This window comes from Erinaceus europaeus, chromosome 7, assembly GCF_950295315.1.
Source record: "Erinaceus europaeus chromosome 7, mEriEur2.1, whole genome shotgun sequence".
Taxonomy (NCBI): domain Eukaryota; kingdom Metazoa; phylum Chordata; class Mammalia; order Eulipotyphla; family Erinaceidae; genus Erinaceus; species Erinaceus europaeus.
In genome coordinates this window covers 63,069,699-63,085,781 of record NC_080168.1, presented here as the reverse complement: position 1 = coordinate 63,085,781, position 16,083 = coordinate 63,069,699, and the positions used below count along the sequence as shown (strand labels likewise).

Sequence of the window (16,083 nt, the reverse complement as noted above, 5' to 3'; positions counted from 1 at the left end):
ACACTGCTATGAGGGTGGTGGTGCTATGATCTCACACCCCTGCCACCACCTGCTTTCAGAACCTCAATCCCAGAGTCTACCTACAGCTCTGTGGCCCCTCTGTGTCCCACTTCTGTCAGTTTGATGAAACACCTTGAAAAAAGAGAAGCTACAATAAGATTCCAGCTCACACCTGAGAGGATAGCCCACATCAACAGAATAGGAAATGGCAGGTGTTGGAGAGGTTGTGGAGAAAATGGGCTCTGCTCTACTGCTGGTGGGAATGCAAAGTGGTACAGCACCTTTGGAAGACTGAAGAGTCCTTAAACAAATACAATGGAGTACTTTATGATCCAGCAATACTACTTTTCGGCTTTTATTCAAAGTACCTGTAAACACTAATTAGGAGAGACATATGCACCATCCCTATGTTCATAACTGCCCTATTCACAATAACCAGAGTGGAAGCAGCCCATTTGCCCATCCGCAGAAGATTGGCTAAAGAAGTTATGGGATGGGAGTTGGGCGGTAGCACAGCGGGTTAAGTGCACATGGCACGAAGCGCCAGGGACTGGCACGGGAATCCCGGTTCGAGCCCCCGGCTCCCCACCTGCAGGGGAGTCACTTCACATGCGGTGAAGCAGGTCTGCAGGTGTCTATCTTTCTCTTCCTCTCTCTGTCATCCCCTCCTCTCTCGATTTCTCTCTGTTCTATCCAACTACAGCAGCAACAAAAATAATAACCACAACAATGATAGAACAACAAGAGCAACAAAAGGGGGAAAAATGGTCTCCAGGAACAGTGCATTTGTGATGCAGGTACCGAGCCCTGGCAATAACCCTGAGGGCAAAAAAAAGTTATGGGATATATACTTCAAGGAATATTACTCTGCAACCAAAAAAGATGATATTATGTCCTCTGCAACACAATGGATGGAATTGGAGGTGATTATGCTTAGCCAAAAAAGAGATGAAAGAAAACTACAAGATGTTTTTACTTATGTGTAGAATCTAGAGAACTGAGACATATCCACTTGAAAAAAGACAGAACAAACCATTTCTATGACTTGAGAGAACTTTGGTGGTTATCTTTGGGAGGTGGGAGGGTGAGGATACAGAACTTTGGTGGTGGGTGTGGTGTGGAACTATATCCTGTAATCTTACAGTCCTGTAGCCCACTAGTAAATAAAAAAAAAAATAGAAAAAGAAGGAAAAGGAAAGAAAGAAACCATATTATAGAATAAAGAAATACATGATCCTAACTTACTCAAGATTAAACATAAAGCTTCTTGTGGTCTGGGAGGTGGCGCAGTGGATAAAGCATTAGACTCTCAAGCATGAGCTCGTGAGTTCAATATCCAGCAACACATTACCAAAGTGATGTCTGGTTCTTTCTCTCTTTCCTTCTACCTTTCTCATTAATAAATAAATAAAAATATTTTAAAAACATCCCATAAAGCTTCTTTTTCCAGATGCTTCATTGTAATTTGGAAGTGCTTTACCTGCTGGTTTCCCTCTTTTTGTAAAAATAAACAAATCTATATTTAGTGCAACTAGGCAAAAGGGAGAAAAAAATTTCCATCCAGCAATATAGAAAATCTTTAAAAAAAAAAAAGCTAAGTGAATTTTCAGCTTTAGTATTATTACTGAGATTAGATTTAGATGTTTTATGTAGGAATTAAATCCCATAGTCATTAGCTTTAATACCAGTCCTGGCAAAGATGTATAGATCCCTATTTCATTAGAACAGATTCCTATTTCTCCTATAAGACCCCGGCTAGTGGATTTTATTACATGAGTAAGTTGAGCTCTACCTCACATACCATTTTGAAGTAGCCTTGGAGGGTCTCAAAGGAATGTCTGTTAGTTGGCCCACCCACTCATCTATCCATTCATCACGGGATTTGCTGCTTAGCTCTCTTGGCTGGCTAAAAGTGCTACATTAAGTAAAGTACATGAAATAGTCACTACACTTTGGAATAGATGAAGAAATTGATTCCAATCCTTACAATCACTGACCTCAAGCAATGGGGAGAATTTCACTGAGATTTTCCAGCTTTTGTGGACTCTCAATAGGTGACTGACATAAATTAAAAATAGAACAGAGAAGCAACTGCAGAAGCCAGACCTCCCACTTTCTGCATACCATAAAGAATTTTGGTACTACAGGGATGTAGAGGTTACATAGGCTCCTATGCTGAATATGGGCCCCAGATGAAATCAGTGGGCTTTACAGTCAACAATACTTATGCACTTTTCTCATATTTGGGAGCTACTCTCTTCCCTGATCCAGCTTTCTAGCCCTTTTTCCAGCCATAACATCATCTCCCCAGACAATAACGTGGGTCCACCTGCATATCAGATGTCAGGCTCAGGAAAAAACTAATAAAGTCATGAGCCCTTTGGAATATACCTAAAATAGACCTACTAGCTATTTCCAAAGGAGAGGCCCCAAATCTTCATCTGCAATATTCCAGCCTTTAGGTTCATGATTAATCAGCATTATTCAATGGTTTTGTATGTTAACTTTTTTTCAGCCACCAGGTTCCAGATGCTATCATAATGCCAACCAGACTTCCCTGGACAGACAACCCCACCAATGTGTCCTGGAGCTCCGCTTCCTCAGAGCCCTGCCCCACTACGGAAAGAGAGAGGCAGGCTGGGAGTATTGATCGACCTGTCAATGACCATGTTCAGTGGGGAAGCAATTACAGAAGCCAGATCTTCCACCTTCTGCAATCCATGGTGACCCTGGGTCCATGATCCCATGAGGTTAAAGAATAGGAAAGCTGGGTTAAGCACAGGTGGTGCAAAGTGCAAAGACCAACGAAGAATCCTGGTTCAAGCCCCCGGCTCCTCACCTGCAGGGGAGTCGCTTCACAGGTGGTGAAGCAGGTCTGCAGGTGTCTATCTTTCTCTCCCCTTCTGTCTTCCCTTCCTCTCTCCATTTCTCTCTGTCCTATCCAACAATGATGACATCAATTACAACAATAATTACAATAAAAAACAACAAAGGCAACAAAAGGGAAAAAATAAATATATATAAAAAAAAGAATAGGAAAGCTATCAGGGGGGATGGGATACAGAGCTCTGGTGGTGGGAATTGTACTACTCTTACTCTATGGTCTTGTCAGTGTTTCCATTTATAAATAAATAAATTAAAAAAAATTTTGGTCCATTTTCCCAGAGGAGTAAGGAATAGGGACATTTCCAGTGGAGGGGATGAGACATGAAGACCTGGTGGTGGGAACTGTATGGAATTGTACCCCTGTTATCTTCCAATCTTGTTAACCATTACTAAATCATTAATACAAAATTAAAAACAAACAAAAACTACGAGAACAGATTACTCTCACCTAACTTATAAAGAAGAAAATATAACTACAGAGTAATATGAAGTTTTGGAAAATGTACGGCAAAGTTCAAGCTCAAGTGCATCTGTACTTGAGATATTGTGCCTTATTTCAACTGTTTCCTCCTGTAGTGTAGCCATTGTATTTGGTTTTTTTGTTTTGTTTTTCACAACAGAGGTCCTAGGTTCAATCCTTGACACTATCATAAGCCAAAGCTGAGCAGTCCTCTGATAAAAAAAATAAACAAAATTTTAAAACTTCATTATCAGATTATTTATTCAAGACATATGTCTTGAGCCCCATATATTGCCAGAATCTGCGTCAGACCCTGGGATGGAGAGTCAATAAAACATCTCGATCATCTATCTTCTTCAGGGGTTTTAGTCTTAGTTGGCTTTTCCTTCACATCCTCCCCAACCCAAAGATGAATGCTGTGCATTATTCAAAAGAATGTGACAGACAGCTGGCATTAATCTCTTGTGGATTTAATGCTGACATGGTCTCCTTCTCCTAGACATACTGGAAATCAAAACAGAATCACCAAACTACTTCGCATGAACAGGAAGGAGGTGTCCTACCCCACTATGTGATCCCATTGACAGATGCTTTGTTTCTTGAGCTAAGAAACATTTCAGTAAAAGGCCATAAATCACACACATTCTAGAATTCTTCTTTTTTTTTTGCCTCCAGTGTTATTGCTGGGTCTCAGTGCCTACACTATGAATTCACCGTTCCTCGAGGCCATTTTTCCCTTTTCTTGCCCTTGTTGTTTATAATTTTGTTGTTACTATTATTGTTATTGCTGTTGTTGTTGGATAGGACATAGAGAAATCGAGAGTGAGGAGAGCGGGGGATAGAAAGATAGACACCTGCAGACCTGCAGGTGGGGTTCCAGGGGGCTCAAACCAGGATCCTTATGCTGGTCCTTGTGCTTTGTGCTATGTGCGCTTAACCTGCTGTGCTACCGCCCAACCCCCCATTCTAGAATTCTTAGCTAGACTTTAGTGAAGATAATCAATCCTTTCCATCATTACCTAGAATTCCTATTTATTTATTTTGGATACAGACAGACAGAAATGGAGAGGGGAGGGGGAGATAGCGAGAGATACCTGTAGCACTGCTTGACCACTGGTGAAACTTCCCCCTGCAGGTGGGGACTGGGGACTGGAACCTGGGCCCTTGTGTACTGTAATGTGTGTGCTTTATCAGGTGTGCCACTGCCTGGCCTCTGTGATGTAGAATTCTTATAATATCACTGACTTCTGTAACAACTTAGCCTGTGCTACTACAGAGTTTGCTGGAAGCTTTTGATGCATATAGAGGCATAGGTAGATAGGTTGGGGATACAGCACAGTGTTGATGCAAAATGACTTTTAAAAAAATTATTAGAGACTTAATACTGATTTACAAAATTATAAGACAACAGGGGTATAATCCCACATGGTCCTCACCACCAGAGTTCTGTATTGCCCATTATCTCTACTGGAAGCTACAGTAATTCTCCAAAGGTCACAGATATGGGTTGACTGTTATTCTACAACTGTCTATATATATTTATATATTTGCCCATTTTTTTCCATGGTTCCATCTTCTCTTCCTTTCTTAGTCACCTCTACAGCTATTACTACTTCCAAATGTCCCTTCCTTTTTCTTCTTTCTCCTCCTAGGTCCTGATGGAATTAAGAGTTCACAGGCATCTGTTCATCTTCCCCCTATCATTTCTCTTCCTTATTAATATGAACCAAAATTCTTTTTGGGATACAGAAGGTGGGAGTTCTGGCTTCTGTACTGCTTCTCTGCTGGACAGGTCAATCCATATACTCCTAGTCTGTACATAACAGCTTTCATACCTGAGGTCCCAAAGGTCCCACATTCATTCCCCAGAACCACCAAGAGACAAAACTGAGCAGTGCTCTGGTCTTTCCCTCTGCATTTATCTCATAAAAGATATAAACACACACATGTATATACATATACATAAATTATAAACAAGAACCTTAGTTGGTCCTGAGTTAAACAGTATAGGTACTATGATCCTAAAGCTTCCAGTGGGAAAGCTCACAACTTAATAATTAGAAAGCAATTTCCTGGTGATGGTGAACTAGTATGTCCATTCATTAGCACCCTTTATACAAGTCCTGACTGCAGCTATTAAGATCACCCAGGCCATAGAGTATTTATCTGACAGGGGTTGGGTGGTGACCCGTTTGGTTGACCCTACTTAGGATCATGTGGTTGAGCACATACATTATCATGTGCAAGGACCCAGGTTCAAGTCCCCAGTCCCTACTTGCAGATGGGAGCTTCATGACTGGTGAAGCAGGGCTGCAGGTGCTATACCCTCCTTCCTCTGTCCTATTAAATACTCTTTTTAAAAAGGTATTTATCTGACACTGAGGACACAACCGTATCTCTGAGTCTGACCTGTCAGCCAGCTATGCTTTCTACCCACAGTTCATCACTTACAGGGTCTACTCCCAGGGACTCAATGACAATACCCTGTGATCACAGGGTCACTGCAGAGTGATGGAGGACCTACTTAGGATCATGTGGCATGCCTACTATTTTTAAAGACAATTCAGGCATTTAGTGAGTTCATAATGGCCAACATTCATTATGCCTGTTGCCTGAGAGGTATTGTGTGGCTAACTGTACATCAGTAATACTAAGGGAAGTGGCAGCTAACATCTCCCTGTAAGCCACCAGGATCTGGGGGACTGTTTTCTCACACAGCCTCACACTTATGAAGCACAAGGCCAGTTACACGTGCCCATACCCATTAATCTTCTGTGGAAATGGAGGGAGGATATGGAAGCCATGTGGGGTTATAGGTAATGCCACTACAGAAGATGGCCTGGACTGCAAGAAAAGCAGTCTGTCTAATCAGAAGGATTTGTTTTTCATAACTGAATGACTCTGAAACTCAGACAGGACAGGCTGGAAGAGGGCAGGACAGAGCAAGAAGCTGAGCTGAAAAGCTGCTGTGAAAATCCTGGTGAGGGGTGGAGCTTGTGGGGAGAAGCAACTGGATGCCTTATGAATGCAGAAGACTGAACTGGGAGTCTGCTAGTGGAGTGGATGTAAAGTACTAAAGCAAAGAGCCAAAAGGCTTTTCAGGTCTAATCAGTGAAGAGTCCTCTGTCTGTGAGATAGCTTACTCAGTAGAGCACACTTCCCCAGGTGTGAGAACCTCAGTTCGAGTCTCCAGAACCACCAGAGTACCATTCATGGCACCAGGGAAAACTCTATGAATGATGGAGTGATTTATTTTAATTGGAACATTGCTTAGCTGGGGACAGAACCTGGAGCCTGGAACTTACAGAAGCAGTACAGTGGTGCTAGGAGGAGTAAATCTGAGAGTGTGACAGTTGAAACAGATGGCTTGGGTTCTGGCTTTTTACACCGGAGCCACCAGTCTGTCATCTTCAAAGCTGTATACTTTACAATGGCCTTTAGGCATTAGTCACGTTTAAACTGTAATGGAGCTGCAATTCCACAAGTGAAAAACAATTAACTAGAACCAACCAACCTACAGGAGAACAGCAGAACACAAACTGACTCTCAGACTTTGTGAAAACTGGTGGTTGTGAGAGGAAACAGAGAGTGTGTGTGTGTTGGCACAGGGACTCTGGTGAGGCCTATACACACATACAGACTCCTCAGATTTTACAATAGTGTAAGCCAATGTTAAGTGAGCAAAGCCAAGCTTTCTTCATCCTCACTTTTGCATTTAGTTATTCTATCTGTTATTGTTTGGGGGAGGTGCTCTATCTCTAGCTCTGAGCTATCACACCTGTTAAAGGTCAGGGCAGAAAGGATTTCTTTCTACACCTGTCTGATTCATTCAGCATCTGTTATCTAACTGTGTTGTCTCTAACTCTTTTCTAAAGTGAAGTGATTGATAAATAGTCTGAGCCAGAAAATGCAGGCTGTAATTTTGTCATTATTTGCTGTTGCCAACTTGTAGGTGTGCTTGCTTCACATCTTGATGGCTTCCTGAAAATAAATTTGGCCATGCAGAAAACCTCAGCTGCCTCTAATGTGAGCATTAATGTACAGTTCCCTCTCCCTGTGGCACACATGTAGGTAAAGCCCATGAGCTAGCTTACAAGTTGCTGGACTATACATTTTTTTTTTTTTAGAAGCAGCTGTGGTTTTCCTCAGGCAGTCCTTAACTCAGCTAACAGTCTAGTTAAACTTTTACTGGACTAAGTCACAAGAATGCTAGGGTAGTTGTTACAGTGGCCAAATCCCCTATTTAACACACATTTCAACAATCTCTCCTGCTACCTGTTACAGGAGAAATAAGGTCAGTGTACTGTAGAATTCACATCATGTTGAAAAAGAGTTAAGATATAGAGCAGAACAAATTGTTGACTTATTATGAAACTAAAGGCAAGAATACTGCAGATGAGGATTTGGGGTCTCTGTTTTGGAAAAAGCTAGTAGGTCTATTTTAGGTATATTCCAAGGGGCCCATGACTTTATTAGTTTTTGTCACTAGGGAAAAGAGACAGATTGGGAGTATAGATCGACTTGCCAATGCCCATGTTCAGCGGAAAAGCAATTATAGAAGCCAAACCTTCCACCTTCTGCACCCCACAATGATCCTGGGTCCATGCTCCCAAAGGGATAAAGAAGAGGTAAGCAATCAAGGGAGGGGATTGGATATGGAGTTCTGGGGGTGGGCACTGTATGGAAATGTACTCTTCTTGTCCTATAGTCTTGTTAACATTTCCATTATAAATACAAATCAAAATAATTCACATCTTGCACCTGTAACTCTCACTCTAAGGGGGATGGGCATTTGAGAACCTCTCAGGAGCACACGGAGCACTCCTGAGGAAACCCCATAGCACTCAGAGAAGCAGCAGCAGCAGCAACAGTAGTTCTGGCAGGCAGCCAGCTGACTCATCTCCAAGATGCATTCCAAACCCAGTGAAACATTCATGATGCAGAGTAAGAGCTGCTTATCCAAGTTTGCTGGGATGTCATACAATATCCATATTCAACTTGTCAGCTTTTCTAAATAGGTCTGGACTGAGTGACTGAGGATGTGAGAATGGGAGGTGAACTCTGTGAGAACTTCTTGGTAGCCTGTTCACAAGGACCCTCGAATGTATAAAGATAAAGACACGCCAAGGGCATCCGCATGTTCTCCTCTGAAACTTCTGTGCAAAAAGTGTGTCACCATGTAGATAGAGGAAATCTATTGTACCCCAACCATTCTGATTTTTACAGTAATAATGGGCAAGAGTGTGTGCCCCCCTTGCCCTCCTGCCCCAGCAGGTCTGCTTCTCAAACAGTAAGCTGGAGACCTAGGGGATGGCATGGCAATAGCTCATGCCAGAGTTGTACCTGTGAGGTCCCAGGTCCGCTCCCCAATACAGCATATACAGAGTATATGTGCTGGTGTTCTCATTCTCTCTAATTAAAATGAATAGTGAATTGGACTTTCCTAATTAGAAGGTTTGGGAACAAGAAAAATATGCCCTGGGCCAACAAAATGTTGCTCCAAAAATCACTGCTCAGGATAAAAAGTAGGAACAGGGACTCCAGATTCAGGCTGAGGACCATCCAGAAGGAGGAGGGCTTGGCAGGGGCTAGAGCAAGCTGCTGCAGGTTTCCAGAGCACAGGAAAGGGCTCTTGGTGACCTCGTGCCTGTGAGGCAGATGCAGGAATCCCAGGAATGAAAGCTGGACAGGACCTATTGTGGAGCCAGTCAGGACACCGGGGGCTCACTCACCTATCGCCTGAGCCAAGGCAATGACCACCTCCTGGCATGTGGTGACTTCTGTGACCCCGCAGACGATCCTCTGAACTCCATCCACCCAGACTTTCAGTTCCATGGTGCCCTGGCCTGTCACCCTTGAGCCCTAGGACCACGCATTAGGCTCAGGTCATGTCTGTGGCCATGGGGGCACGGAGAAGGCGGGATCTGCGCAGTCAGCTGAAATGGGAAAACAGTGCTGTCATTCAACAGGGTCTGACCTCACAGCCCAGGGGGTGGTGCAGTGGGTATAGAGTTGGACTCTCAAGTGTGAGGTCCCAGTTCAATCCCTGGCATTCAGGGAGTTAAGTGTGGTGCTTTGGTTCTCTCCCTTCCTCTCTCTCAAGAATAAACAAATAATTTTTAAAAAGTGATCTCAGGGGCCAAGAAGTGGTATACCCAATTTAGCACACAAAACCCTGGGTTTAAGCACCTGTTCCCCACCTGCAGGAGGATACTTCACAAACAGAAAAATAGGTACTATAGTTGTCTTTTTCTCTCTCCCTATCTCCCCTTCTCCCCTCAATTTCTCTCTGCCTTATCAAATAAAATAGAAAGGGGGAGGGAGGAAAAATGGCCACTAGGAGTGTTGAATTTGTAGGGCTGGCACAAAGCCCAAGAAATAATTCTGGTGGCATAAAAACAACCACTACCACCAAACAAAAAACAATCCCATCATCCCACTGCCATTCATACCCCATGCTAAATCCAGGAGCAGGAATGTGATAACAGACACCTTATTCTGGCATGGTTTTCAAATGGTCATTTTCTCAATTACAATTTGAATCATAAACCTTGCATAAAGAAATTTCATTTTCTTGACCAAGTCCTATGCTAACACATATGCTTGGTTTCTTTTTATTAAAGAAGAACAACAACACAGTGGCCCAAGTAACAGAGAATATGCCCTGCTGTACACAGGACCCTGGGTTTGAGCCCTGGCCCCATGTGCGAGTGCCATGGACAGCACCAGGAAGACAGTTCATGGAAGGCTGAGGTCATGCTGCTATGTCTCTTCTCAATTGCCAAATAAAAAATTGGGCCCAGTAGGCTGTCTAGTATGGTATTACACATGCACAAGAGCCCTAGTCTACTCCCTGGTGCTACATAAAAATAAATAAAAATTATTCTTTTTAGGTAACTTCAGAGGTTGAAAAGCAGCAGCTCCTGTCATTTTAGGGACCTGGAGCCTGGGCAGCACTGGGAAAGGCCACTGGCCCTTGTCTCATGGCCCTAGCCTGACTCTCCTCCCCAGGTCAGGCCTGTCTCCGGCACCCTGGGCCCCCATTAGATGATGTGGCAGCTGCCTGAGGTGCAGTGAGGGAGGGGAGGAAAGACATCCCTGTGGTGCTGAGAGCTGCCCCTTGTATGGCCTGCTTGTCTCTGTCTCATTCATGCAACCGGGTTTTACTGACTGCTTCACAACATGCTATTCCAGCAGTAAGCATTCTTGTTGCCATTGCTGCTTCCCTAGTCTTTGCTTTTTTCCCCCCTTCTTTTGAGTAGTAGCTGCATTATGTGCTCAGCTGAACCATTCACGTTCTCACGCAGTTACACCAAACGCTTTGCTTTCTTTTGTTAGAAACGATTGCACAGTTCTGTTTCCTGTGGGCTCCGCCTCTCCAGCCTTCCTCCATTAAATCCTTAACCAAATTATTAATTTGTTCATTAACTGCTTTTTTAAAAAAAGAATGCTAAAGTTGATGGAATATGACAAATATTGATTTGACTAAAAAGAATATTTGGAGTTTGCAATGGAATTGTTATTTCAGGTTTAGTAAAAAGCTTATTTTAAAAACAGAGTAAAATTTTCTTGTATGATAGTGTTTACTATGAATAAACTGGCTCTTAAAGGACCTCGGGTTGCCCTAGACTCTCAGCCACATGTGTATGGGGGGTGGGGAGTGAGTCAGAGCACAGTGAGCGAAGGGCAAAGACCCAGTGCAAGATGCCAGCTCAGCCTCTGCTCTCTGCAGACAAGGGAGAGGACAACTGAAAGAGCATTTCTGCCCGTGCTGCTGGCTCATGTGATTCCACCACACCAAAGCCGGGGGGCCCTGGCAGTGTCCAGGGGAAGGAAGGGCACCCTGTACAGCCAAAGAAATGGGGGAGATCTTGGTGACAAAGGTAACCAAGCTCTTATAGGGCTAGTTTTCTCCAAGCCTTCAGCAGGCTGGGATGCTCTCTAAATTTTAACTGGTTACACACTCCTGCCCCCAATTCTGAGAAAACACTTAAGGGAGACAGTAGAGTTTTGACTTAAAACAGTTTTATTCCTTCTCTGCTAGACACTCTATTTTATTAGTCTATTTACTAAATAGACTATGCATTTATGCATTATACTTTCCCTTTTTCATTTTTAGCCATCACGGAGGCCTCATTACTCTGGGGTGATTATTTTTAGAGAGAAAGAGACAGAGACAAAGAGGTAGAGATAGAGAATGAGAGACCATAGTACCCAAGCTTCTTTCAGTGTGGTGGGGGGCTGGCTTGAAGCTGAGCTGAGCACATGGCAAAGCACTGCACTGCCCAAATGAGCTATTTTGAAGCCCTTTCAGCATTATCCTTTTCTTTTTTGACTGGGGGGGGAAGGCAAAATTAAGATTGAAAAATGGCTCAATGTTAATATACTATGCTAAATAAAAGATTATGGTAAGTTTACTAAAATTTTTATAAGCCCTCTACTGACATTGCTTTTCAGTCATTTAAGGGAAACATGAGGCACATTTTTCAGTTCTATAAAACTTTTTCAGAACACCCCCTGGTCCCCAGTTCCTCATCCCTGTCGTCCCATCACTAAGTACAGATGAACATAATGTTCACACACATTGGTCTGACAATCAGTCAGGAAACACTGAACATAAAGAGCGAGGCCTAGTTGCAAACACTTGAAGCGTAGTAATACTCTGAACTTTCCACTGACATTCATCAGAAAGGGATCACCTCTGTGTTTCTGTTTGAACCCTTCTAGTGGCATCTTTCCAACTTTGGTCCCTAAGGAAGACAGGAACTGCCCCATGAACCCCCAGATCAGTGGCCTTCATGCTTCTGGACTTCACGTCTGCAGGATGTGCTTCTGGCCAGTTGGCTCTGCCCCACAACTTTCTTCAGCTTCAGAGAGGCCTGGTGTGAACAGGGTCACTGTAAGATCCTCCCTTCCCAGCAAGCCCTCTCAGCCCCTCCCGACTCGCCACAGCTGTGCTCAGCCCCAGAACCAGATTAGGGGGTGGAGTGGGGGTAGGAATCCTACGCTGTAGGTGCCTGTGCTGAGCTGGTCACCATTGGAACCCAGGCTGTGGGAAGCAAAAGGGCTCTGACTGTTGGAATTTGGAATAAAACCCTCCACGGAAACAGTGATGTTGGTGGAGGTGAGGTTCTGCTGCCCTTGACTTCCTGACTCCATTATGAGGTTTCCTTGTCCAGGACACTGTGATTATGGTAATCACTCCAGGCACCCCACCTGCAGGGGGTCGCTTCATGGGTAGTGAAGCAGGTCTGCAGGTGTCTATCTTTCTCCCCCCTCTGTCTCCTCTCCTCTCTTGATTTTTCTCTGTCCTACCCAACAACTGCAGCAATGACAACAATAATAATGACAACAAGGGCAACAAAATGGGAAAAATGGCCTTCAGGAACAGTGGATTCATAGTGCAGGCACTGAACCCCAGCAATAACCCTGGAGGCCAAAAAAAAACAAATAATTTTTTTTCTTTCAATGAAAGGGGACATAAAATCACCCTTATGAAAAAGGAAGAAGAAAAATAAGGGCAAAAAATTTATGTCTGATGCTGTTCAAAATGGGAGAGAGCAGCGCAAACAACATGCCATCAGATTGCCAGAACACAGTGTACCCCTCCAATCTCTTAAGCAAAGGCTGCCTTCCCCAGAAACACAGTTATCAAAACAGGCCAAGTTTCCTTAGTCAAGACACAGCGCACCCTGCAGATGCTGAGGCTCCTAGCAAGGAATGTGATGAAATCAAACAGAGGAATTGATAAGGTACATAACACCAACTCCTTAGCTTTCTTGTGTTCCCAGCCCTTTGTCTCCTGATGCTGGAACTTGAAAGGCTCCCAGCCAGCAGTGAGCCTGTGTGGCACTCAGTTGGACTTAAGTGTTCTGAGACTTTTAAGGCTGGCCCGACATCCCATAGGCTATGCACACTAAATGCCCTAGCCCCTTGGAGATTTCCTAGGGGATGTATCAAGGTTCAGCCCCATTGGGTGGGGAGGAGGATTTGTGCTCCATTCTTAAATAGTATCTCTTTAGCACTATTGTCCAAATTTATACCAGATTGTCAAATGCTTTTATTTGAAGGCTGATCTAGACTTGAGATTCATCTTTTTTTTTTTTTTTGAGATTCATCATTTCTAAGGCAATTTTCTTTTTTCTTTCCTTGCTCCTATTTTTTCAGGATATATTTTTAATATTTTAATTTATTATTGATATATAGAGAAAGAAATTGAAAGGGGAGGGGAAGATAGAGAGAGGGAATGAGACAGACACCTGCAGCCCCACTTCACTACTCGTGAAGCTTTCCCCCTGCAGGTGAGAACTAGGGGCTTGAACCTGGGTCCTTGCACACTGTAATGTGTGCACTTAACTAGATGTGCCACCGCCTGACTTCTAAGATGTATTTATTAAAGAGAATGGGGGGAGGGGAGAAGGAGGAGGAGGATGACCAAGACGATGAGGAGGAGAGCACCATTTTGGCATATGCAATGACAGGGACTAAACTTGGTATTACACGCATGCACCTCTCAGGCCTTGAGATTGAATGTTTTAATAAGAGAGGGTGGAGGATACTCTCTCCCCCTCAGCTGTTCATTGTGAGGATATAGTGCAGGCTTATTAAATTAATGAATCACCCAGCTGAGAACTGTTCTAGTTTGACAGCTACCCAGAATCAGAGCCAAGCAATCAATGCATTTCTGATTGCCTGCATTTCCACACACCCATAACATCATCAGCCCAGCTGAGATCCCAGGGAGCACAGAAGACCTCTAATTTGCTAGTGAAAAGAAAGATTTACACATTTATAAATATGAAAGCATCACTAAACTATAAACTAGAGCATCACTCTGGCACATGAGATGCTTAAGAGTGAACACAGGACCTTGTGCTTTACGTCCAGTGTTCTAGTTACTGCATCACCTCCCAGGTCTTAAAATTGTTAATGTGTAAGTCAAATTCCAGAAGTCAACAATTTTTATCTATTTATTAATTTTATTTATTGAATAGAGAGAGATAAATTGAGAGGAGAGGGGAGATAGAGAGGGAGAGAAACAAACAGACACCTGTAGACCTATGTCACCACTTGTGAAGCTTGCAGATGGGGGGGATTGAAGCCCATTATTTTTATTAGTGATTTTTAAGATTATAAGATAACAAGGGTATAATTCCCCACCACTCCCATCACCAAAGTTCTGTTCCCCCACACCCCAATGATAACCACCACTGTTCTCCCAAAGTCTTAAAAGAGAGAGGCTGGCTATAAAGAAGCCCAATATTTGAACAACAACAACAACAACAAAAATCTATGTTAAAGAAATTATAGCTGAGAGTCAGGCGGTAGTGTAGCAGGTTAAGTGCAAGTGGCACAAAGTGCAAGGACTGGCATAAGGATCCCAGTTCGAGCCCCTGGCTCCCCACCTTCAGGGCAGTCGCTTCACAGACAGTGAAGCAGGTCTGCAGGTGTCTATTTTTCTCTCCCCCTCTCTGTATTCCCCTCCTCTCTCCATTTCTCTCTGTCTTAACAACGATGATATCAATAATAACTACAACAACAATAAAAAACAGCAAGGGCAACAAAAGGGAAAATAAATAAAGAAATAATAGTTTTTCTTTAATTTTTTTTTTATTACAGGAGTGAGATTTCCCACAAGACAGAGAGGGGAGGAAGGGAGGGAAAGAGAGAGATCTGACCCAGAGTAGCACCTCTGCATAGGGAGTGCTAAGGATTGAACCTGGGACCTCAGACATGAAAACTCAATGTTATACTAGTTGAGCTATTTGCCCAGATGTCTAACAATGACTTAAATTCCTTTCTCAAAGCCAAGAAAGCAAATCTTTTTTTTTAACATTATGACTAAGCAATGACTATCACATCAAAGTCAATGTAAATGTTACCAGAAATAAAACACTGTTAAAGAGAACCTAGTGCTCAAATAAATGCTGAAGTGGATGACCAAGACCAAGAAAACATAGTGACTGGTTTTCAAACACAAGTGAGCTCTCAAGTACTTTCCAAAGTAGATGTATTCAAGAGAGAAGGCGAGAACCAGAGTATGGTTCTTGACTATGCCACTGGGTCTGAGAGTCAGGACCCCAGGTATGGAGCACTACTTAATATGTGCCCTCCTGTGGGCCACACACTCAGCAGTATAGGACAATGCAGAAGAAACTAGACACCAGGTATTCCTTTTCCTTTCTATGCTTCATAAGATCTAGGCAAAACAGTGAATTTCTCTGAATCAATCCTTCAGTTATACTTTGATTTTTAATAAATCCCCTCAGGAACTAAATAACAAGTGAAAGCAGAAATCATCCTCTTCACAGCCAGGTCCCAGGATGATTCCTTGAGTAGGAACAATGATGAAAAATTCACACCACCAGAAAAGCCACAGGTGAGGATAAAGCAGCCATAAGGTTTGACATAATGGGCTATGGGTCCAAGTATGGGAACCACTCCAACACCAGAGACAGCCCTTCCTATTTTAATCCTATGGAAAAATTCATCATTGACAAGTGTTAGATTCTAAGTTGGGTGAAACAGTTCTATCATGTTGTAAAAGATAGACACCTGCAGAAAGATAGACACCTGAGAAAGATAGACACCTGCAGACCTGCTTCACTGCTTGCGAAACAGCCCCCTGCAGGTGGGGAGCTGGGGGCTCAAACTGGGCTCCTTACGCTGGCCCTTGCACTTTGTGCCACCTGTGCTTAACCTGTTCCGCTACCACCCAGCTCCCAGTTTTTGTGTTC

General features: G+C 43.3%; 1 protein-coding gene across 3 annotated transcripts in view; it reads right to left on the bottom strand.

The window, feature by feature from the left end:
* RASSF8 (Ras association domain family member 8) overlaps window positions 1-16,083 on the bottom strand; it is an 82,965-nt gene that overhangs the window by 11,546 nt on the left and 55,336 nt on the right. For all 3 annotated transcript variants that reach the window (XM_007517909.3, XM_060194546.1, XM_060194547.1), the window contains one exon: window positions 9,079-9,282. In XM_007517909.3, coding sequence (XP_007517971.1) covers window positions 9,079-9,181 — 103 coding nt within the window. In that variant the 5' untranslated portion in view covers window positions 9,182-9,282. The remainder of the gene's footprint in view (window positions 1-9,078; window positions 9,283-16,083) is intronic.